A 24,933-nucleotide genomic window follows, 5' to 3' on the forward strand; every position below is an offset into this window, starting at 1 on the left:
GTGTGTGTGTGGGTGAGTGGGTGGGTGGGTGCCTTTTTTTATATTTCTTTTTCTTTTCGTTTAAGCTTGGGGACTTTAAGAGGGATAAACCTCAACTCCCAAATGCCTTTGTTTTCAGGGGCATTCTGAGAGGTTGAAGTCCACCCCCTCAAAGTTGCCAGACTTCCAAGAAAACAACAACAAAAAAGATTTATATTCAGCATCAAACCATTGAGGAAAAAAAAGGAAAGGAGGATGGATGGATGGATTTGCTCCCCCACCCGCCCTTGTGCAAACATCGGTCGTAAGATTGGAGCATTTCCACCCTGTCGAAGCCTCTTTAGGGGAGGAGCTGGTCGCATCTGCGGACAAGGCAGTCGTGCAAAAGGGACGCGCTGTGAGCAGGATTCGAACCTGCGCGGGGAGCCCCCATTGGATTTCAAGTCCAACGCCTTAACCACTCGGCCATCACAGCTCGCTCTGGCCTCTTTTGGGAGGCCTTTTCCCGAAGCGGATCCTCCTCTGTTGATCTTCACAGGATCTCCAGGTGTCCCTTCTCGCCTGAAAGTCTGCAAAACAGGTAACAAAACTCCCCAGACGATATTGCTTGTTTTTCAAATGCCCAGCTGTTTGATTCCCTGGGGAATTTTTCTTTCTTTCTTTCTTTCTTTCTTTCTTTCTTTCTTTCTTTCTTTCTTTCTTTCTCTTATGCTTTCTTTCCCTTTCCCCCTCTCCTTTCTTTCTTTCTTTCTTTCTTTCTTTCTTTCTTTCTTTCTTTCTTTCTTTCTTTCTTTCTTTCTTTCTTTCTTTCTTTCTTTCTTTCTTTCTCTTATGCTTTCTTTCCCTTTCCCCCTCTCTTCCTTCCTTCCTTCCTTCCTTCCTTCCTTCCTTCCTTCCTTCCTTCTTTCTTTCTTTCTTTCTTTCTTTCTTTCTTTCTTTCTTTCTTTCCCTCTTTCTTTCTCTTTTTATCTTTCTAGCTTAGCTCGAGCAGCTTGCTTAAGTTTCCCACTTATTTGTGCAAATAAGGGAATTTTTTGCTTTCGGGAAACATGGTTGAAAAGATGCAGGAGAATTCACAGATTGGAAGTGGGATTGTCTGTGTGTGTGTGTTTGTATTTGCGGGGATTCCACGCTTCGGGTGCAAATATACTTCTTTCCCGCGGAGAAAGAGGGAAAGCCGAGCGGTGGAGCAACGAAGGGGTTAAGGAGATGGGCAATTTGCCCGTAGTTAAGATGGCGGCGAGAGAGAGAGAGAGAGAGAGAGAGAGAGAGAGAGAGAGAGAGAGAGAGAAGGAGGCCTTCAAAGTCTCGCGAGGCTGCGCGAAGCCCGTTCCCCGGAGAGGGAAAAGTGGTTGGGCCTAGGTGGTTGCCGGGGCAACGGTGCGGCCTAGCAACCATACCTGAAGCCTGAGAAATGAAGGGAGCTCGCTTGATCTGCGGGCGGGAGGTGGGTATGCTGTACGGGGAGCGGGGTGTTGCTGGACGCCTAACCTAGCAGGGCAAGAGAGCATTTGGGAACCAAGAGCCAAATACAGTCTAAAAATGTGGCTGCGTTCACACGACACGCGGGATAGAGCTGCGTGCTGAGGGTTGGTGCTTTGGAAGAGGTCACGTGATCAGGGAGATCGGCCGGATTGGTTGATTTGAGCAAACCAATTTCCTCCCCCCCCCGTGCAAACCCGGTTTAAACAGATTAACTCGAGTTAAGAGACACGTGTGAGTGCAGGCGCCAGCTGCAAAACCTGGAGGGATGTGGAGGAGTGAAAACTGGCAGAAATGGACTCCTCTCCAAGGACTTTGGAGGGTTGTTTTGGATGCTCTCAGGAGCTCTCATGCTTTCAGCTACCCTCTTTTTCTCCTCCCTCTCCCTGCCATGCACCAACAACCCTGCGAGGTAGGACGCGTCAAGAGAAAGGCCTGGCCCATCAACTTCCACAGAGGAGGATACTCCGTGAATTTGCTAAGGGTGCATTTATTTGTATTATTACTAAAAAATATTAATTTTACATCGATTTTCTCATTTAGAAAGAAGACCCTTAAAAACGACCCTGGATCTCCGAAAGGGGGGGATCAGCAGCTTGATTTCTGCACCCCAAAGATGGTGATCCAGAGTGTGCCCTGATAAAAGATCAGATTTTGAAGAAACCCAGGGCTCCGTCACCTTTGTGGATCGCCTTGAGATTGGTGCACACAAAGTAGGTTGCAAGGTGGAGAAAATGGAACCCAATACAGGTAGTCCTCGACTTAACGACCGCAGTGGAGCTCCAAATTGCCATTGCTAAGCCAGGCAGTTCTTAAGTGAGTTTTCCAACTCCGTTATTTTGTCATTCGGAGAAGGAGAGAGATGTTACCTGCCTGAGCAGGGGGTTAGACTAGAAGACCTCCACAGTCCCCTCCAACTCCGTTATTTTGTCATTCGGAGAAGGAGGAGAGAGATGTTTCCTGCCTGAGCAGGGGGTTGGGCTACAAGACCTCCACGGTCCCCTCCAACTCCGTTACTCTGCATTCTGTGTTATATCGGGAGATGTTTTCCTTGGGCCACGAGGATTCTCTTGCTCTTTTGCAGGAAGGGAGAAGATGCCGCTGGTCAGTGGACTGGTGCCCTCTCGGTTCCTGGTCCTCACAGCTCACCTGGTCATCGTCATCACCATCTTCTGGTCCAGGGTGAGTGTCCACTTCCAAGGGTTAAATTCCTTTTTCCTCGGATCCCTCCAAATATTCTCTCTCTCCCCCGCCCCCCCCCCCCTCGGCATCTCATTCTGCTTTTCGGATGTTTCCCCTGGAAAAAGAACACAGAGACATTTTTCGGTCCTTGAGGAAGGAGCCGAATTCAAAGCTTCCCACGGAAGGGAGGGTCTGCTCGGCATTGGTTGAAGGGGAGGCCGGGGGGGGGGGATCCAGGAGAGCATTTGGGGGAAAGGACCGAGGTTTTTATTTTATTTTATTTTTTATTTTAATTCCATTTATATCCCGCCCTTCTCCGAAGACTCAGGGCGGCTTAGAAGCTGTAGTAGATCTGTGAGGAGGAGGAGGAGGAGACCAAAAGATGCATAGCAAGTGGGTGGCTGTGGTGGGGAAAATAGGGGGAGGCAGGAGGATTAGGGGTCCTCAACTCACGGCCACAAGTGAGCCCCCAAATCCCTCTTGGTTAAGTGAGACATTTCTTAGGTGAATTCTGGCCCCGGTTTACAACCTTTCTTGCCTCGGTTGTTAAGTGAATCACTGCAGTTGATAAGTCGGTAACCTGGCTGTTAAGTGAAGCCGGCACCCCCGTTGACTTGGCTTGTCAGAAGGTCGCAAGTGGGGGACACGGACACGGCCATGGATATGAACCAGTTGCCAGGCGTCTGAATTTTGATCAGATCATCCTGGGGATGGCTGGAAAGTTCGTAACCGTGGAAAACGGTCGTAAGTCCCTTTTTTTCAGTGCCGTTGTAATTTTGAATAGTCACTAACTGTTGTAAGTCGAGGACTTACATTTTTTAAAATTAATAAAAGATAAAAATTACATGTAGAAATAGAGATGATAGATAGATAGATAGATAGATAGATAGATAGATAGATATAGATAATGGATACATGGATGGATGGATAGATAGGGATGGATAGATAGGGATGAATATACAAGGACAGATAGAGATAAGATAGATAGATAGAGAGAGAGAGAGATAATGGATGGATACATGGATGGATAGATATGATGGATGGATACGGATAGATAGGGATAGGGATGGATAGATAGGGATGAATATACAAGGACAGATAGAGATAAGATAGATAGATAGATAGATAGATAGATAGATAGATAGATAGATAGACAGATAGAGATAGATAATGGATGGATACAGGGATGGATACATGGATGGATGGATAGATAGGAATAGATGGAGAGATAGATATGGATGGATGGATACGGATAGATAGGGATAGGGATGGATAGATATGGATGAATAGATAGGGACAGAGATAGATAGATACAGATATATAGGTGGATAGATAACAGATGAGTAGAGATAGAGATGGATAAAAGGACGGGTGGACACAGGTATGTGGATAGATATAAACAGAGGGATGGATAAATGATAGAAATAGATAGATAGAGATAGATAGATAGATAGATAGATAGATAGATAGATAGATAGATAGATAAAAAGAGATAAATGGAGATCCTTTTTTACTTTGACAAAACCCGCTCTGCAGCCTTTCAGCCCATCTTGGATGCTTTCAGAAGCTCCGGCCCTTTCCTTCCATCTTCCCGTGATCTTGCAGGGGGGACCCCGAAAAGAAAAAGGGGATCCCCAGCCCTCCAGCCTCTCTGTCCCTCCACTAAACCTCTATGTTCCAGCTGGCTGCCCCACTAAAAACCCCTCAAAGGCATGACCCCCCCCTCCCTCCCCCCAGCCTGCAGTCTGGCCCCCCCTCTCTCCCTAGTTTTATTTCATTTTATTTATTTATTTTTCCCTCCAGGAAAACAATGTCCGCGCTTCCCTCCCTCTTCAGTGCACGCAAGAAGAATTTGACCACCGAGACACAGAGTGAGTCATTTTGCTGCTAAAATCCGCCTTTGCTGCATTTGGGGGCTGGGGAAGTAGTAGCCTGAATTTAAAAATTTAAACATCTTTTTTTTTTGAGAGAGAGAGGCCCTCATTTTGAGAAAGTGTTTAAAAAAGAGAGAATCCCGGGGGCAGCGACGAATGCAGCTGCTCTCGAAGTTTCTCGATTTCTCCGACGACAACGGCCGTCAGGGCTGATGGCTGAGGAGGATGGGTATCGTAGCCTGGGAAGCTTAGCCCCCCCTGTGCTCAGGATCTTGAGTCAGTTTTGGGTCCGACTCCTGCATTTTTAAAAAAACGTTTTATTGAACTTGCAAAGGGGGGGGGAAGAGAAAGAAAAACAACCCTAGATTACTTGATTTTTAAGGGGGCCCGTCAAAAATGTAAAATTGGAAGACGGCGAGAAGCGAGGAAAGATAAGCAGCGGTGGCTGCTTCAAGCTGCCTGGAGTTCAGCTCCCAGAATTCCCCAGCCAATTCTGGGGGTTGAACTCCACAACAGCTTAAAGCTACCTGTGGCCGTGTAATGTTGTATTTCACTGCTTTGGCCTGTAGGATGTTAATTCATTGGTTGGCATTTTAAAATAAGCTTGTCAACATCCAGCTTGAGAATCCAAATAAAACTCTCGTTTCCGACAATCTTAACCGTTTATTGAATACACTACGTGGTTATGTCGAAGTAAAACTTAGCTCTTGAGGTTCCCAAACCAATTTATAGACTTAAGGCAATAATTTTCCCAGCCATATCGATAAGTTCACTTTGTTACGGGAACCGTCTGCTTCAAGTCTACACCTCTTCTGGTGCCCTTGAAAAAGTTTCAGGCTCTCGTGACCTTCAGCTGAATTGCAAAAGTTTCGTTTCTCCATCTAACCCACTTGGAAGTAACACCTCCGCCCGCTTAATCTAAAGGCAAATTGAAACGCCGAGACAGGTAACTGCCAAAGTTTCATCCTTGACATCCTAACTGTGAAATGAGGGGGGAAAACCCGCCGTTTCATGCTTTCCCATTTTTGCAAAGGTGCGTCAACAGGGTTGCACGAGGTTAAAAAAAACAGCAACCAAAGGCTGGGAACAAAATATTGAAAGTTTTAAATATTAAAAGGATTACTCAGCTTTGCCTGGTCCATCGCAACTTAGGCGACAGCGTTGGCAATTTTAATCTCTTTGCAAGTTTTAGCTGGTGGCGTTTCTCGTATACTCAGCGTGTCTCTTTCAGCGTGGTTTTTTTTTTCTTTCGAGGATGGTGGTGGCGTTGTCTGTAACCCTTGGGCTGTTTGTGGTGGAGCTGGCCGGCTTCCTTTCCGGAGTGTCCATGTTCAACAATGTGCAAAGTCTGCTTTGTATCCTTTGCAAAGAAAACGGGGATCCGCAGACAGGGTGGGCTGGGGTGGGAAGAGATAATTTCCTTCCTTCCTTCCTTCCTTCCTTCCTTCCTTCCTTCCTTCCTCCCTCCCTCCCTCCCTCCCTCCATCTCCTTCCTTCCCCTTCCCCCTCTCTCCCTTCTTTCCTCCTCTCCTTCCTTCCCCCTCTCCCTCTCCTTCCTTCCTTCCTGCCTGCTGCTGAGCCCCAGACCCAGATGGGTTCGTGGCACTCTTGCCAAGCGCCAAAACCAGCCGTGTCCCTCCAGAGCAGGGTGGGTGGGTCTGCCTTCCGTGGTCGTTGTGCTCCCTGACTGAGCCTCCTCTTCGCAAGCCACTCTCGCTCACGCTTCGGCAGGAGTCACGCTGCTCTTCTTCCTGTTTGAGCAGTGGCATGCCGGCTTATACTGGTGGATCTTTGCGTTTTGCAGGTTGGCAGTGACAATCCCCGGAGTCCCAGGCTAGCGAAATGACGGGCTGTGGGAGGGGGCCCAAAGGAGCTGGACAATTTATCTATTTAACCATATATATTCCATCCTCCCCCACCCCAAAAGAAAGAGAGGGAGTGGCAGAAAATGACCGCAGTGACTGTGTTCATACAAGTCACAGAGACACAACCTTTGGTTAGCGGGATATCTGGACCAGGCCTTTAGGATATTCCAACTTTGACCTTTGCATTGTGACTAATCTCTATTTTGAAGACTTTTCCCTCTGCCCCCATCCCTCCACCCCGTCCCCATTCCAAACGCACTCTATAAAGTCCCGGGAGTCATTTTATGTGAACGGCTGAGGCTGGTGGAGCTTCTTCCTAGGCAGGCGTCCCTTTTCAAAATTCATTTTAAACGAATCCCTCCATTGATTTCCCTGACGGTGCCCTGTTAGCGTTGGCTGCCCACTGCAGTGCTTCCGTCTGCCTCTCCTTCTTCGTCTTTGAGCGCTGGGAGACGGTCACCTACTGGTACATCATGGGGTTTTGCAGGTAGAGGCCTGTCCCTGCGCGGTCGCCAATTTGCTGGCGGTGGTTTGGGGTTCACCCAATTCAGGAAGAGGGATGCTCTTCTTTGGGGTGGTGATCCTTCCCCTCTCTTTTCGCCCCCTCTGCCCAGTGCCTTACCTGCTGCGGTCGAGATCTTCCTCTTCATCTCCGTCTTTGGACTCAAGAAGAAGCCACTGTGACAAGGACAACGAGGGCAACGGCCTCTGTCCAGAAGAGACTTCTCGTTCGGATTATCCCAGGGCAGGGGAAGCTCCAAAAGAGCATGAGAGGGAGGTCAGATGTCCTTCCCGTAGGACTATCAGCTGTCCCTGGGTATCAGCTCCATCTTTGCTCACTCCTCAACGGACAAAAAAGCCGCCGGATCCTCTGCAGAGCTCGGATTCCTTCAGCGGAAGCCTCTTAATGTCGTATCCGGGATGGCACCCTATATTTCATCAAGGGAAGTATTTACTAACCTTGCCAGCTTTCAGATGGAAGCTTCTCGGATGAGAAGCGAAAAGTCTTCAAAGAAAAACAAGAACGTCCAGTTGCCTCTTGAAAAAGCACCTTTGGGACTTTTAAGATGGATGGACTTCAATTCCCAGAATTCCCCAGATTACCTACTTATCTTCCTTCCTTCCTTCCTTTCCCTTCCTCTATTATTCCTTCCTTCCTTCCTCCCTCCTATCTATCTAACCTTCCAGAAATTGGCTGGGGAATTCTGGGAGAAGACCACAAGTCTTCTAATTGCCAAGGTTGGACACCCCTGTTTTAAAATGAAACCTGAATCGGTTAAGAAGGCATTATTGTGTTTCCTATAAACCTCTCATTTGCCATATCAGAACATCATCTGGGGTGGAGCTCATCTTCTCTCCTTTTAAAATGACACGCACAACTGCCTGAAGTTGCGGTGCGAAAGCACAGGGCAAGGATTAAAAAGCGGATGGAGATGCCGTCGCCTCCTTCGTTTTCCCAACAAAATAAATATCCACTGATAAACTCGATTCCATTTCCCCCCCTGTTGCATCCAAAACGATTTCCCGCGAAGTCTTTTTTTTTTTTTAATACACAACAGTCGTTTGGCATTTTACTCCTCTGCCGATGGAGTATTTTATTTTTATTTATTTTAATTCCATTTATATCCCGCCCTTCTCCGAAGACTCAGGGCGGCTTACAAGCTTAGCAGTATTCCTGGACTTGGAATCTCCATTGCTAAGCGAGGCAGTTGTTAAGGGAATTGCATCTGATTTTATAATTTCTTTTTCGTCGCTTGTTAAGGAAATCGCTATCATTAAGTGAATCATGTGGTCATTAAATGAATCCCCCTCCCCCCCCCTGACTTTGGTAGTTGGAAGCTGGCCGGGAAGATCACAGCTGGCAATCACGTGATCCTGGGCATGGTTGTAAATATACATCCTGGTTGCCAAGCACCCAAATTTTTATCACGTTCCTGGGAATTATAATTATTATTATAACTTATCCTGGGGGCTTGCCAAATCTCTTCAGGTGGGATTTTTATCTCTCCCAGGAGCTCCCAAATCATCCCTGCTTGGCCTTTCTCCTTTTCCAGTTGTCCACGCCAGCCATTTTTGGAAGATAAGATGCACGCAACTTGGATTGCAGCAAAACCCCAAAGCCAGGGCTTTCAAAGAAGGCATTTAAAAAAAAAAAAGTTGGGCCTGACGTCACGCTCATGCAGATTAGGCGGCGCATGGATCTCTGGGAAGTTGGCCGGCGTCGTGACTGGGAGAGGTTGGGATGCTACCGAGAGCAGCGGAAACCGGCAGAAGGAAAGCGGCGGGGCGGCAGGGAAGGGTCTCCCCGCTAGGAAGGTGGGGGCGCGGGCAAAAAAAAAAATTGTGCCCGCGGGGGTCACCGTGACCAAGCCGGTTGTCGCGCAGAGACCAGCCGCCACGTAAGAAGCGGGCGGGTATCGTCAGTGAGGTATATCCTTACCTGTTCCTCCTCCGGGAGAACAGAAAATGATGAATGGAGAGGCATGAGAGATGATTAGATTCTCCGCCGGCCGGGGAACAGCAACGCCCCGGTTTGCTCCTTTCTGATTTTCCTGACGGTCACTCGGTCTCCGTGTTTGCAAAAAAAAACAACAGACTGGTCGTTTGAATCTGTTAGTCCCGTGTGTTCTTCTAGACTGCGTGCGGAATTGTGAGGGGAAGTGTTTTCTGCGGAGCCTCACGCGACGTATTTGCTTAGCTGCAGTGATTGCTTCGTAACTCTGTTTTGGGGGTCTAGCCGACTAACTACGATTCCCATTATCCGCGGCCTCTCAATATGTCCCAACGAGTGCTGATTTTGGTATGATCCGCCCCGCCCCTCCCCTCCATTAAGAATTGTGGGCAATCTCCTTTCTGATTGGCTAATACACTGTAGAGCTGCGCGTCACTCATTGGCTGCCTTGCCTGCTCCTTGCATATGGCCCGCCTCTTCTCGGTCTTTTTAAACGGTGCTTTGGCTACAAAATGGCCGACTTATCTCCCCAGGCAGCTTTCTTCTTCCGTTCTGATTGGCTGATGCGTGGAAATCGGCATCTTAGAAAACGGGGCGGGACTCTTTAATAATGATAAAATAATAATAATAATAATAATAATAATAATAATAATAATAATAATAATAATAATAATAATAATAATAATAATTTAATAATAATAATAATTTAATAATAATAATGATGATAAATTAATAATAATGATAAATTAATAATAATAATAAAGATAAAATAATAATAATAATAATAATAATAATAATAATAATAATAATTAATAATAATAATAATAATAATAATAATAATAATAATAATAATAATAATAATAATAATAATAATAATAATAATAATAATAATAATAATAAATAGTATTGGGCCAATCTGTATCCTCTGTGCTACGGGTCCAAATCCCACCCGCTCTGACGAAACAGCGATGGAGGCAGAAGCCCCTCCCCTCCGTCGGGGAGGATTGACCAATGGGAAGGGCGGAGCTCAGCCGGTTAACAAGCAACCCGCCAATGAAAAGAGCAGAGTTCGTCGCACTGGGGAGAAGAAGGGCGGTGCTGTCCTCCACCAATGAGACGGCGCGCCGAGCCACGTCTTGCTTGCGGCAGCCAATAGGATTCCGGGAGGGGGATTTGAAAAAGAGAAGAGCGGCGGTCCTCCGGCGGCGGTTCTCCGGCTCGGGAAGCGGTAAGCGATGCGGGGATAACGGGCGGGGGAGAAACCTCGCGAACCGGCCTCGCTGTTGTGTCTTTTTCCAACCTGGCGCAGGCGCCGACCGGCCTCGCCGTGGAGTATGGGGGTTGTAGTCCAACGCCTACCGGGAGCGTCCGCTCTGGAGGGTGGTTCCACGCTGGGAGCCTTGCGGCTCGGACCTTTCCTCCCCCTTGCCAGCCGCCCTCTCTTCAAAGGCACTGGACTACCAATCCCATCATCCCCCATCGGCTATGGGTGGGTGGGGCTGCCTGGCAAAGGGAGGTGGGGTTGGGGGGGGGTCTCGTTTCGCCGGGACCTCAAAACTGGACTGGACTGAGGGTTTGGGGGTTAAGGTTTTAATTTTTAATTATTTGGGAAGCTATTTTAATTTAATTTTTATTTTAACCTGTGTATGTGTATATATAGATAGATAGATATAGATATTGATATAGATATATAGATATATAGATATTGTATTGTTTTTAATTTGCCCTGTAAACCGCCCTGAGTCCCTCGGGGGAAAAGGGCGGTACTATAAATCTAAATTAAAATAAAATAAATAAATGAATCCTTCCTCCTTTAGAAAGAGGGGAGTCTAAACCTTGGGAACTTTTTTTTTTCAGACTTGCGGACTTCAACTCCCAGAATCCCCCAGGAGTTGAAGCCCGCAAGTTGTTTTTTTTTTTTAAGTTCCCAAGGTTTGGACTCAAAACCTGGGATAAATTAAAATTATTGCCAAAGAAGAAACGGGAAGGTATGCTCACCGACATCCGTTGTGTGCACAAACGCTAATTTGTGCTGTGTTTGTGTGTGTCCTTTGAGCAAGTGTATCCAATTTGCAGGGAGTCCTCGATTTACAGCCACAATTGGGTGGGGGGGCAGAATTCCAATTGCTAGGCAAGGAAGGCAGATGTCGGGTGAGTTGTGCCTGACTTTATGACCTCTTTACGACTGAACTGCTGCAGTCCTTAAGTGAGATGGACCGTTGTTAAGTGAGGACAGCTTCCCCCATTGACTTTATTCGAATCTATTTTTTTATTGAAAAGTTTTACAAAGTTTTAATGAAACTCCCCACCATCCCCCCCACTTCCCAAAGCAGAATACAAGGTATTACATATTGATTTTTTTTTTTATTAAACTTATATACTGCCCTTCTCCTGTAGGACTCAGGGCGGTTCACAAGGTTTTTTAAAACAATGCAACAAGTTTTAGCAATCTTAAGCAAAGACGTGCTAAATATCTTAATACGACGTTAACAAACCTTCCACCCTTTAACTCCCTTATAACAAAACTAAAATAATTCTAATATATTCGAATCTAATTCTGAATTCTATTCTAATTGTTTCTATTCTGTTTGTACAAGGTCTCCCTCTTGAGCGGCTGTTGTCGCGAAGTGGGAAAGTTTTAAGGATCGTAAAGATCCAACTCGCTCTCGTGTCTTTTCCTGTTGATTCGTACATTTATTTCCGAGCATTTATCTGATTATTTTTGTTGTTTGTAATTCAGTCTTTAGTGCTGGAACCCGATCTCTCTTACCCAACAGAAGATTTATCCTCACCTTCTGGATCCCGGAGCTGGCTTTATTTTCTGTCCTGGATATTCCTCCCATATTTATATTTCTCTGGCATTGCTGGCCTTGCCCATAAGCAAAGGATCAGCACCGGCCCCCAGGATGGCAAACAAGGAGAATAACATCAGCAGCATCTACAGTAGCCTGTCCTCGGTAGGTTTTCCTGCGTTTGCAAGAAATTATCCACGGCGCAAATCCCAAATTCCATAACAGATGTATCCCGAATTTTCCTCAACGTGGGAATTGTGTAGAGCGGGAATCCCGGATTCCCTCGTAGGTTGATAATGTTTTGGAAAAACAAAATAAACATCTCATCCTGATTTGAAATTAACTTTGTGTGGGAGTTGATATAGGAAGTCCTCAGCTTACGACCGTGATGGTCGTTATGTGAGCTGACCTGATTTTAGGGTCTTTTTTTTTGAGGTGGTCCTTCAGCAAATGCATTGGGCTTTTTTTTTTCCCCCACCTGAAAATCAAAAGCAAATGTTGGTTTGGGGCGAAAATGTTGAGTTGTCGTCGCGTGACTGCTGGACACCGGAAACAGCTATAAAGGTGGCCAAAATGGAGTCTGTTGGAATTGGGGGGGGGGCATAAGAACCTTTTGGGTGTCTGTCATAACTTGGAACGATCGTTTGTAAGTTGAGGACTTAACTATATTGGAGAATAAATAATACTGAAGCTCTTAGAAAGGATTTTTTTACCCAGATGTTATGAGACAGACAAGAAGCACAGTATTTTTTTTAATAATAACATGAAACATGAAAATATTGGGATGGTGTACCTAAATGGAAAAATTTGGATATCCAGATGACTCACGTGGAGAAAATCATGACTTACGGTAAGAATGGATCGAATAAAAGGAGAAATTAAGCTCGAAACAAAAATCACGAAAAGAGGAGGAACCTGGTGAACCAATGAGATGATGGTTGTAAGAATAATATAAGCTGATTTTAAAAAAATGTTACGCATAGATGTTATTGCTATCTGTATAAATATGAAAAAAATGTAATCGTTTATATATTGAAAATATTAAGAATTCTGTTTAAGGTTGAAGAAGGAGGAATACAAATGGGAAAACGGAAGGTCAAAGGAACATATTAATTTACTAATTGTGGAATTACCAAATTTGATCATTATTGACTGTTAATTAATTATTGCTTCCCCCCCCCTCAAATATATAAACCAAAACAACATGCTGGGCGCTGGCGATTGTTATTGTTAAAAACCAATAAAATATTTAAATAAAATACTGAAGCTCTTCAGTGTCCATATAGATAACACAGGTAGCCCTTGCATTAACCATTTGAAATCACAACGGCACTGGGAAAAGCGTGAGTTATGACTGGTCCTCGCACTTATGACCATTGCAGTATCCCCGCAGTCCCATGGTCAAAATTTGAGCACTTGGGAACTGGTGTGTTTTTGTGATGGTTGCAGCATGCGGGGGGGGGGGAGTGTTACGTGATCCCCTCTTGTGACCTTCCCACAAGTAAAGTCAATGAAGGAAGCTGAGTTTTAGGTTAGATCCGATAATCTTTATTGTCATTTTTTTCCCCTGTGGGCACAACGGCGCACATTAAAAATGAAATTTAGTGGTTTGCAGTGTACATATACACGCTTTGACCTCCTGGAAAAAAAAAAGCATCTTTGGGCCTTTCGTTTCCAATGCTAAATGCCGCTTTATGAATCCATTGTCTCTCTTTTCCCGCAGTACCGCCCCAACAGCCAAGCAGCTGGTCCTCATCGTCTCCCGTACAAGAATAGCAGCACGCCGTCCACCACCCCTTCCGGCTCAATCCTGGCGCAGAGGGCCCTCACCAACAGCACCAAGCACGGCATGAAAGCGGCCTGCGTCCAGAATCCAGGTAAGATCTGGCTCCGGAGACCGTGAGAATCCTTGCCGGTGATCCAACGGCTTCAAACGGTGGTTTTTTTCTTTTTGTTGTTATTATTATTAAAAATTCCATTTCTGTATTGGAACAGTGTGTTGTCCAGGTATAAAAATATTAAAATATAATCATATTCATCGTAATCTTATCAAACTACAACCGTATACTAGGAAATAGCAATCGTATGGTTAAAAATAGCATTTCCCGCACTAACATTAACGGTTTAACAATCAAAACATTTACTAATCTGCTACAGATCTTCCTCGTACAATCCCCATTTTCTCATCTTTTCCAACTTTCTAACCTCGTCTTTCTGTCATGTAACCGTTGGCAAAACAACTCCCATGTCATGCAGTATTATTCTTAACGTTAACCTATGCACTTCTTCACACTCCAATATTTTTTTAAAAAATTATATTTCCCTCTGTAGGGGTTTCCTCATTTTTTTCCCAGTGTTGCGTATATGCTATCCTAGCCGCTGCTAATATACGTAAAACTAAATATGTATTGCCTTTATTATAGTTTTCTGGTAACATGCCCAATAGCAATATCTCCGGTTTTAAAACAATATGTCGTTTTATCGTTGCTTCCAACCTTAGCCGTGTTTTATTCCAATATTTATTTGTTTTGCGACATGTCCACCACATGTGATAAGAGTAGCTGCTACAATTAGTCCCCGACTCGTTTAGCAGCTCTTCGATGTTAAAATGGCACTGAAGAAAAATGAATATATATATATATGTATGTGTGTATATGTATGTATGTATATATATATGTATGTGTGTGTGTGTGTGTGTGTGTGTGTGTGTATATATATATATATATATATAACCGTTGCAGTTACCCGCACGGTCGCTTGATCAAAATTCAGGTGCTTGGCTCCTATTTATGATGATCACACCGTCTTGGGATTCACGTGATTGATCCCCCTTTTGCGACCTTCTGACAAAGTCAGATTCACTTTTAACGACCGTGTGACTCGCTTAAGAACTCCAGGGGCTCGCTTGACTGCGGCGAGGGAGGTGGTAGAACGAGACAAAATTCACTGAGCAAGTGTTCCTGCTTAGCGACGGAAATTTTGGGCTCATTGGCGGCCGGACTACATGCTCAAGGATAAGAGGCCTCTGGTGACCAGATAACCCAGCTTTTTTTTTTTTTCCTGCTCTTGAACTAACCACGATGCTTGGGTTTCCAGGCCACCTGCTAGGCTAAAAGCTGGTTAGCTGGTGTCCGTCACCTTTCATTAAAGCTTCAATTTAGCAAGTGTTCGAGGTCACCACAGCATTGAAATAAGCGACTTACGACCTCACACTTAACAACCGTCACACTGTCCCCACAATCAGTTTTTGGGAGATTGGCAACCGTCTTGTATTTAAGGAGGGTTGCAAACTTCCCGGCCGGCTTCGGACAAGCTGAGTCCATGCAGGAAGCAAGATTCGCTTAACAATCATGTGATTCACTTAATAGCTGCGTTGATTAATTCCAGTATTTGAGGGGACAGTCACAAAGAAAGGAGGGGGGGGCGGGTTCCACCTATTCTCGAAAGCCCCTGAAGGCCGGACAAGAAGCAACGGATGGAAGCGAATCAAGGAGAGAAGCAACTTCGAAAGAAGGAGAAACTTCCTAACAGTGAGGACAATTAACCAGTGGAACGGCTTGCCACCAGAAGCTGTGGGTGCTCCCAACACTGGAGGTTTTTTAAGAAGAGACAGACCTCCGTTCATTCCGCCGGGACCTGAAGACCTGGCTCTTTGAGCTCTCTGGCCCAGGCTGAGAATTTTAATTTTAATTTTAATTTTAATTGGGGTTTTTATTCTCTTAGGGACTATTGTATAATCTTTTTAATTGTTTTTAATTTTTGTATTTCTTGTTTTAATTCCCTGTAAACCGCCCTGAGTCCTTCGGGAAAGGGCGGTATACAAATCCAATTAAATAAATAAATAAATTTGTCTGAAATGGTCTAGGGCAGGGGTAGGCAACCTCGGCTCTTTTATGACTCATGGACTTCAACTCCCAGAATTCCTGAGCCAGCCACGCTGGCTCAGGAATTCTGGGAGTTGAAGTCCATGAGTCATAAAAGAGCCGAGGTTGCCTACCCCTGGTCTAGGGTCTCCTTGAGCAGGGGGCTGGACTAGAAGATCTCTAAGGTCCCTCCAACTCTGTTATTCTACTCTATTCTACTCTACTTTATTCTTTCCTATACCTATTTCGCATTCTAATTATTCTTATTCTTTCCTATCCTTCCCTATCCTTATTCCATCCTTTCTATTCCTATCCTGTATTCTATTCTGTTCTGTTCTATTCTAATTCCATTCCATATTTTATTATTCTATTCTATTCCATTCCATTCTATATTCCATATTCTACTCTATTATTATTCCTATTCCTATTCTGTTCTTATTCTATTCCATTCCCTATCCCTATCCTTAGCCTGTATTTTATTATTCCATTCTATTCTGTTCCGCTCTATTCTTACTCTATTTAAGTCGTTACAAGTCATAAAATCGAGTGCCTTAACAAACGCCTGCCAACCGAAATTCTGATCCGGATTGTTGCTCGTGTCTCGAGGACTGTGTTCTAATGTTGCTTTCCGGCCCTCCAGGTCCCGGCCGGGTGCCCATCGACCCTGCTTCCGTCGCGCCACCCTTGCAGGACTGCGCAGAGTGAGTATTTTCCTTCCCCCCCCCCCACCCAGGGGTTTGCAAAAAAAAAAGAGAGGGAGGAGTGGGCGTTTGAAACCCATCTGGGTGGGATGCCTTGACTCTCTCCTGCCAGGCCACAGCGGACCTTCACCATCGACGATTTTGAGATTGGCCGGCCGCTGGGCAAAGGGAAATTCGGCAACGTCTACCTGGCCCGGGAGAAAGAGTCAAAGTTCATTGTGGCGCTGAAGGTGCTCTTCAAATCCCAAATGGAGAAGGAAGGGGTGGAGTACCAGCTGAGGAGGGAGATTGAGATCCAGTGCCACCTCAGGTAAGGGCCGGGGGTCTGCAGTCCACACCTGGGTCCGCCTGCAAGGTTGGTGGCTTGGAGGCAGGGCCGGGAGCGGGCCCGGCCTTTGGCGGCTTGGCGGGGGAAGTCCTCGCGTTAGCCACCCTTGTGTAACCGCCTCCTTCCCGCAACGCCAGGCTGGCTGTCTTTGCTTTCGTTTGCCTAGTGATACATAAACTCTATTAATGTATAGTGAGAGATTTGTAATATATAAATCTGGGTAAAGGTAAGTCCTCGACTGACGGCAGTTTGCTTAGTGACCGAAGTTACTACGGCACTGGGGAAAAAAAAAGTCGTGACTTATCAGCGTAAAACAGACGAAGAACGGTTGCAAGAATTGGGTATGGCCAGTCTAGAGAAAAAGGAGAACCGGGAGCGGCATGATAGCAGTCTTCCAGTATTTGAGGGGCTGCCACAAAAAGAGTGGGTGGATGTGATTTCTTCTGCGGCCACTTCCTGCTGCCGGATGCCACGTGGCACACGGCGCCATTGCTGCTGCTCGCGGCAGGAGGACGTGCGGCGCTTCGGCCCGAAGCACCACGCGAGGAAGCAGGAGTGGCCTAAAGCGTGCGAGGAGCGGAAGTGGCAAGCAGTGGCAATGGCGCAATGCGCCACATGGCGTCCGGCGGCAAGTGGCAGCAAGCAGCCGCAGAAGAAGTTAAGCAGCAGCGCGACAGGTGTCGGGGTGCGGTAGGCCTGGCTGAGGTGGTCCTACCGGTAAGGTAAGCGGGGGCGTACGGGGCAGCTTCACCCCTCCCTAGCCCTGCCCAACCTTAATTTTGTGGGGTGCACCTCGCCCCCCAAACTAGGGCTTGGTTTTGGAGTAGGGCTTATACAGTATTAGGCCCACCTCTAAGAATGAAGCTAGGACTTACTATTGGGCTGGGTCTTATTTTAAGGGTAACACGACAGCTGTGTAGCGCTCGGAGGACGGTTATCTTGCCCGAAATTAAAGAGCTCTTGCAGTATGAGATGTGGGGCCAAGCTGGAGAAAGTGTGGTGTTTTTTTTTTAATTATCGGGGTTGCCATTTAATGTAGGGATCCCCAACCCCCAATCGGTGGACCGGGATCGAGTCACGGCACGCCAGCAACCGGGCTGCACAAACAAAGCCCCATCCGCGGGATGCAGGCAGGATGCAAAACCACGCCGTCTCTCCATGGGACCGGTGCCCGAAAGGTTGGGAACCTCTGATTTAACGCGTCTCCCCTTCCCCTGCAGTCACCCCAACATCCTGCGCCTCTACAACTACTTCCACGACAAGAAGCGGGTCTACCTGATCCTGGAATACGCCCCTCGGGGGGAGCTCTACAAGGAGTTGCAGAAGTGCCAGCGCTTCGATGAGCAGAGAAGTGCCACGGTCAGCCCATGCTCTTGAGGACTGGACACTTGCGTGCTGGTGGTGGTGGGGTTTGTGTATGTCCTCTGATGAAGAAATGGTGGGAGGTTTTGGGGTCTCCTCTTGGTGCACCCTAACTTCGGTTAACTGATGGGTGGTCTGTCTTTTGTAATTTATTTAGAAGGGAACCTTTGTAGCTCAGGGCTGGACTGGGGAGTGGAGGGTCCTTAGGACTCCCTCTGAGCTTGGCAGTGTTCTGTTCCAGCCCACGACCGGCCCTGTTTGTGTGTCAGGGACAACCCCTTTTTCCTTTTCACAGTCAATAGGCCGGAAAAACCCAACCCAAATTTATTTACAGTTCAAACAAAAAAGCAACCAAATATTTCCTTCCATAAATGAATCAAAATATCAAACAAGAGTCAACAAACAAGAGTTAAGCAGAAGTAGCAAGAACAGGCCAGGATTCCCTTAGAATGTCTCCAATCGGTTGCCTTCAGCAATCAGGACCGCCCACACCTTCTCCTTTTATTACCGGTCCCAAGGCGTGGCTTCTCACTGCCTTCTCCTCCTCTCACTGAGTGGCCTCATTGATTTTGCTCTGCTCTGCTGGATTGCCTTCTTGGTGGTGCCTTAATTAGGCATTTGTTAATTGGATAGACTTCACCATAGTTTCAACATGGGGGTGGTGAGCAAGCCAAGTCGAAGAATGGTAGAGAATCCCTGGAAACCTGTCTGACAAGTCAGCCATCAGCAGGCAGGTGGAGATAAAGCAACATATACATACCGCGTAAAAAAGGACAAAAGGCCAAAAAACCTTCCCAGCAGTCAATCCCCAGATAAGCAAGAGATTAACACCAAGGTTAATACTGGACCAACGATCAAGCAATTCCCCAATCAAGGAACTATCAACTCATGCTAACATTAAATAACCGCCTAATCAAGGCAACACCGGGAACGCTCCCATACAGAGACAGCAAACTCCCACCTAGCACTGATGGTGTTCCCTAGTTGGGTCATGAAACGTCTGCGAGGACACCCCCCAAGCTCAGAGAGCACCAAGGACCCCACAGTTCTTCCTTTTTCTTTTCCTCGTCTCCCTCTCTCCATTCTGCAAACCCTCCTCCCTTCTAGCACTGATGGTGTTAACTAGTTGGGTCACGAAACGTCTGCAAGAAGTCTACCAAGCTCAGAGAGCACCGAGGGCCCCTCAGTCCTCCCTTTTCTCTTCCTCTTCTCCTCCCCTTCTTCCTCTTCCTCCTCCCTCCCTCCCCTCCATTCTGCAAATTCACCCACCCCTTCTAGCATCCATGACGCTACCTAGTTGGGTCATGAAATGTCTGCAAGAAAACCGCCAAACTCAAGAGAGCACCAGGAGAGAGAACCTTCAGTTTTCCTCCTCTTCCTCCTCCTCAGGCCCCACTGCCTTCTAGCACTGATGTTGTTACCTAGTTGGGTCTTGAAACGTCTGCAAGGAAACCACAGCCGTCTTCCTTTTTTTTCTCCTCTCCTGCCCCCTTTGCTCCTCCCTCCATTCTGCAAACCCTCTTCCCTTCGAGCACTGGTGACGTTACCTAGTTGGGTCATGAAACGTCTGCAAGGAAAACCCACCCCCAAGCTCAAAGTGCACCGGGGACCCCCACAATAATTTATTTTCAGCTCAGGTTTTCTTTTGAGCCTGTGGGTTCAGGCCAGTCTCTTCCCCTGCTTTCGTGCACCAAAGGGGCAGCTGGGGTGCTTCGGGCCTCTCGGAGAGGGTGGGATCACCAACAAAACCCCTTCCCCCCTTTGCCCTCTTTGCAGTTCATAGAAGAGCTGGCCGACGCCCTCCTATACTGTCACAGTAAGAAGGTCATCCACCGCGACATCAAGCCGGAGAATCTGCTGATGGGGCTAAAGGGGGAGCTGAAGATCGCCGATTTCGGCTGGTCGGTGCACGCCCCCTCGCTCAGGTGAGTTGGCGCATGCGTGCGCACACACACACACCCAGAGTGGGCTAAAGGTAAAGGTTCCCCCGCACATGCGTGCTAGTCGTTTCTGACTCTAGGGGCCGGTGCTCGTCTCCGTTCCAAAGCCGAAGAGCCAGCGTTTGTCCGAGGACGTCTCCGTGGTCATGTGGCCGGCATGACTAGACGCCAAAGGCGCACGGAACGCTGTTCCCTTCCCACCGTAGTGGTCCCTATTTTTCTACTTGCATTTTTACGTGCTTTCGAACTGCTCGGTTGGCAGAAGCTGGAACGAGTAACAGGCGCTCACTCTGCTACGCGGCACTCGGGATTCGACCCGCCAAACTTACTGGCCTTCTGATCGACAAGCTCAGCATCCTAACCCACTGAGTTACCACATCCCTAGAGGGGGCTATTTGAAGAGAAATAGGAGGGGAAGACGGAGCTCGCCTTCCAAACATCCGTGGCGACCGCGTTGGCTAACCGGAAGCCCAGGGTGGGCAACACTTCCTCTGGTCTTTCTCGGGAATTGCCGGCTTTGGTTAAGCCCCTCTTTTTTTTTCTTTTTTGCCCATTGCTCCTCAGGAGGAAGACCATGTGCGGCACTCTGGATTACCTGCCGCCGGAGATGATCGAAGGCAAGCCCCACGACGAGAAGGTGGATCTCTGGTGCATCGGGATCCTGTGCTACGAGTTCCTGGTGGGGAAACCGCCCTTTGAGAGCGAGTGTCACTCCGAGACCTATCGTCGGATCGTGTCGGTGAGCCCGGCTGGTGTCATGCAGGAGGTTTTGCCCAAGACTAGCTTAATTTCAAGACAAGGTCCATGGAAATCTTTAGTCCTCCAGGTCAGGGGTCCCCAACCTGTGGGCTGCGGGCCGGTACCAGGCCGTGGCCTGTTGGCCACTGAGTGCATGCATGTGGGAGCCCGCACCCACCCCACTTGCTTTATCACCGCCGTATGAGCTCTAGCAGCCCAGTTACTCATGCACATGGGTGCTAGCAGCCCATTTGCGCATGCATCCATGTGCACAGGCACGCACGTTTCCCTGATCCTCCCTTTGTCCCAAAAGTGGCTTTTTTTCGACAGGCAACTGGACTTTGGTTTTACTTGAAGACTTTTGCGCTTCTCATCCCAGAAGCTTCTTCGGTTCTGACTTAACGAACAGAACCGAAGAAGCTTCTGGGATGAGAAGCGAAACGCCTTCCAAGGAAAAACAAAGTCCAGTTGCCTCTCGGGGCACTCAAGTTGAGGCTTGGCTGACTGAGGTAGGGTTGAAATTCATGCTAGCATCATTCCCATAACACCAAATTGGCTCTCTTTAAATGTATTGACGTATTTATATTAATATATATATATATATATATATATATATAGGTAAAGGTAAAGGTTCCCCCGCACATGCATGCTAGTCGTTTCCGACTCTAGGGGCTGGTGCTCATCTCCGTTTCAAAGCCGAAGAGCCGGCGCTTGTCCGAGGACGTCTCTGTGGTCATGTAGCCGGCATGACTAGACGCCAAAGGCGCACGGAATGCTGTTACCTTCCCACCATAGTGGTCCCTATTTTTCTACTTGCATTTTTATGTGCTTTTGAACTGCTAGGTTGGCAGAAGCTGGGACGAGTAACAGGCGCTCACTCTGCTACGCGGCACTCGGGATTCGACCCGCCAAACTGCCGACCTTCTGATCGACAAGCTCAGCGTCCTAACCCACTGAGCCACCGCGTCCCTATATATACACGTCCTACATTGCAACAGTTCATTTAGTGACCAGCTGGAGTTCCAATGGTGCTGAAAAAAGGGACTTATCACACTTAAGGATCTTTGCAGCATCCCCCGGGATCACGTGCTCAAAATTCGGGCCCTTGGCAACTGGCTCATATTGACGACGGTCGCGGAGTCCCGGAGTTGTGTGATTTCCCCCTTTTGCGAACGTCTGACCAAGTCAGTCGGGAAGTCAGGTTCATTGAACGCCCGCGTTACTAACTCAACAACCGCAGTGATTCACTTAAGAACTGGGGCGAGGAAGGTCGTACAAGGGGGCAAAACTCACTTAACAGCAGTACTTGCTTAGCAACGGAAATTCGGGTCGTGATTCGAGGATCACCTGTTTGCTCCAGGATAAGAAGCCTGTGATGATCGGCTAATTCAGTTTTCTGCTCTTGAACTAACCATGATTTATTTTTTATTTTAATTCCATTTATATCCCGCCCTTCTCCGAAGACTCAGGGCGGCTTACAAGCTTAGCAGTAGCCTTCATTCTATGTCTATGCCTGCTTATTAGGGCTTTCACACACACCCCAAGCGGCATTATTGCAAAGTCAGCTTAATTACCCCCAACAATCTGGGTCCTCATTTTACCTACCTGGGAAGGATGGAAGGCTGAGTCAACCTTGAGCCTGGTGGGACGCGAACCTGCACTAATTGCAGGCAGCTGGTGTTACTTAAGGAGGCATTAGCCCACTGCTCCACCAAGGCTCTTAGATGATGCCTGGCTTTCCAGGCTAGAACAAGGTTTGCTGGTCTCAGTAACATCATCAGCATCATCATAATTGAATTGCCAATAATAATAATAGTTGCCAAAATATAAATGATGTACATGGAGGGGATTCTAAAATAATAATAATACTGTTGGAAAGGACCTTGGAGGTCATGTAGTCCAACCCCCTGCTCAGGTAGGAAACCCTACAGCATTTCAGAAAAATGGCTGTCCAGTCTCTTAAAGGAGCCTTGGTGGAGCAGTGGGCTAACGCCTCCTTAAGTAACACCAGCTGCCTGCAATTAGTGCAGGTTCGCGTCCCACCAGGCTCAAGGTTGACTCAGCCTTCCATCCTTCCGAGGTAGGTAAAATGAGGACCCAGATTGTTGGGGGCAATTAAGCTGACTTTGTAATAATGCCGCTTGGGTGTGTGTGTGAAAGCCCTAATAAGCAGGCATATACATAGAATGAAGGCTACTGCTGAGCTTGTAAGCCGCCCTGAGTCTTCGGAGAAGGGCGGGATATAAATGGAATTAAAATTAAAATTAAATTAAAATAAAATTAAAAACTTCCAGTGTTGGAACATTCACAACTTCTGGAGGCAGGTTGTTCCACTGGTTAATTGTTCTAACTTTCAAGAAATTTCTCCTTAGTTCTAGGTTGCTTCTCTCCTTGACTAGTTTCCATCCGTTGCTTCTTGTCCTGCTTTCAGGTGCTTTGGAGAATAGCTTGACTGCCTCTTCTTTCGGGCAGCCCCTGAGAGATTGGAAGACTTGCTATCATGTCACCCCAGTCCTTCCTTTTCTTTAAAGTAGACATACCCAATTCCAGCAATCGTTCTTTATATGTTTTGGCCTCCAGTCCCCTGATCTTCTCCGTTGCTCTTCTCTGTACTCTCAACATCTTTTTTTACATCGTGGTGACCAAAACTGGATGCCACATTCCAAGTGTGGCCTTACCGAGGCCTTGTAAAGTAGTATTAACGCTTCCCGTGATCTTGACTCTGTCTCTCCACCACGCCTTGCTGTTTCAGCTGTGTGCTCACTTTAGCTCTGCTTCCTTCCCTTACAGGTCGATCTTAGGTTCCCCCCTTTTGTGACCGAAGGCGGCCGGGATTTGATTGTGAAGCTGCTGCGTCACAATCCAGCCGAACGTCTCCCGCTGCAAGCCGTGATGGAGCACCCTTGGGTTAAAACCCACTCCAAGCGGGTGTTACCCCCGGTCTTCAACCCGGTGTCCCCGAATTAACTCTGCCGGGAGGGATACCCAGCTGAACGACGTCCCTAATGGATGGGGCTGCAAGGATTTGGGGGCATTATTGCAGGGTTTGGCATAGGGTCGTCTTTTGGGGTTTGCAAACCGAGATTCGTACTTGAAGAGCTGATACACAGACCAGGATCTCGTTTCAGAGAGCTTGGAGAATGAATGCGTGTGGCCGCCTTCGCCTGGATGGGCAGCTATTCGTGGACATAGGAAAATCCCCTTTTGATGTCTTGACCTTGGCGGCTGATCCCTTCCTTCGGGATCATCCTGGATCTGCCACCGTGTGCTGGCCAGCTTCTTGCAAACCTTAGTTGTTTTGTTTTTTGTACGGTATTGCCTGATCTTTGTGTGTGTATATTTTCTAGGGCACTGTTGTAATTTTAATAAAACTGTTGTAATTTAAATAAAGCTTTTCTCCCAGATTTGGCTGCTTTTTAACTTTTGAGTTGTTTCTCCCGATATCTCTTTCTGGAAGTTACGCTGCTGTTTCAAGACACAGTGAAAATGGAAGTTGTCTGAATTTGCATAGGGGCTTGGGCACAATGTTTTGATTAACAATGGAAAGGATAAAACAAGAAATAGGAATTAAAATAGTCCTTGACTTACAGCCACTTGTTTAGTCACTGTTTGGAGTTACGACCTGTGCTGAAACAAGGGACTTACGACCGTTTTTTCCCCGTGATCACATCATCAAAATAGGTTGCTTGGCAACTGATTCATTTATGACGGTTGCATATCGCGGGGTTGTGTGATCCCCATTTAGAATAGAATAGAGCTGGAAGGGACCTTGGAGATCATCTAGTCCAGCCCCCTGCTCAAGCAGGAGAACCTATATCATCTCAGACAAATGATTGTCTAGCCTCTTCTTAAAAATCTCCAACGATGGAGCGCCCACAATTTCAGGTGGCCAGCTGTTCCACTGGTTAATTGTCCTCACCGTCAGGAAGTTTCTCCTTAATTCCAGGTTGTTTCTCTCTGAACAGTTTGACCTGATAAGCAAAGTTAATAGGGGAAGTGAAAGTCCTTTAACAATCATCTTACTAAACAACTGCAGTGATTCACTTAATCAATGAATCAATGGGAAAAGAGCTGGAAGGGACCTTGGAGGTCTTCTAGTCCAGCCCTCTGCTCAAGCAGGAGAACCTGTACCATTTCAATCAATCAATCAACGTTATCAGTGAATCAATCAGAATAGAAGCTGGAAGGGACCTTGGAGGTCTTCTAGTCCAGCCCCCTGCTCAAGCAGGAGAACCTATATCATTTCAATCAATCAATCAATCAACGGTATCAGTGAATCAATCAGAATAGAAGCTGGAAGGGACCTTGGAGGTCATCTAGTCCAGCCCCCTGCTCAAGCAGAAGAACCTGTACCATTTCAATCAATCAATCAACG

General features: G+C 47.0%; 2 protein-coding genes across 5 annotated transcripts; both read left to right on the top strand.

Moving 5' to 3' along the window:
* Nucleotides 1–260: 260 nt before the first annotated feature.
* TMEM107 (transmembrane protein 107) lies at nt 261–7,957 on the top strand. 4 transcript variants are annotated; one of them, XM_083377827.1, is made up of 7 exons: nt 261–559; nt 2,005–2,174; nt 2,546–2,643; nt 4,447–4,514; nt 5,772–5,872; nt 6,225–6,321; nt 6,997–7,957. In XM_083377827.1, the coding sequence occupies exons 3-7, from the start codon at nt 2,557–2,559 to the stop codon at nt 7,064–7,066; spliced, it is 423 nt and encodes a 140-aa protein (XP_083233953.1). In that variant the 5' UTR covers nt 261–559; nt 2,005–2,174; nt 2,546–2,556; the 3' UTR covers nt 7,067–7,957. The 4 variants fall into 4 exon arrangements, with proteins under 4 accessions (XP_083233953.1, XP_083233950.1, XP_083233951.1 ...); XM_083377824.1 differs by lacking the exon at nt 6,225–6,321 and adding an exon at nt 6,773–6,869 and having other exon boundaries at nt 6,997–7,952; XM_083377825.1 differs by lacking the exons at nt 261–559; nt 6,225–6,321 and adding exons at nt 1,274–1,426; nt 6,773–6,869 and having other exon boundaries at nt 6,997–7,952.
* Nucleotides 7,958–9,631: 1,674 nt separating this feature from the next.
* Nucleotides 9,632–23,962, top strand: AURKB (aurora kinase B). Its single transcript, XM_083377749.1, has 9 exons — nt 9,632–10,062; nt 11,575–11,791; nt 13,350–13,503; nt 16,130–16,190; nt 16,303–16,500; nt 17,739–17,877; nt 19,657–19,805; nt 20,385–20,559; nt 23,349–23,962. The coding sequence occupies exons 2-9, from the start codon at nt 11,741–11,743 to the stop codon at nt 23,523–23,525; spliced, it is 1,104 nt and encodes a 367-aa protein (XP_083233875.1). The 5' UTR covers nt 9,632–10,062; nt 11,575–11,740; the 3' UTR covers nt 23,526–23,962.
* Nucleotides 23,963–24,933: the final 971 nt, after the last annotated feature.

The sequence above is a fragment of the Vipera ursinii genome (assembly GCF_947247035.1).
Source record: "Vipera ursinii genome assembly, chromosome: Z".
Classification (NCBI taxonomy): Eukaryota; Metazoa; Chordata; class Lepidosauria; order Squamata; family Viperidae; genus Vipera; species Vipera ursinii.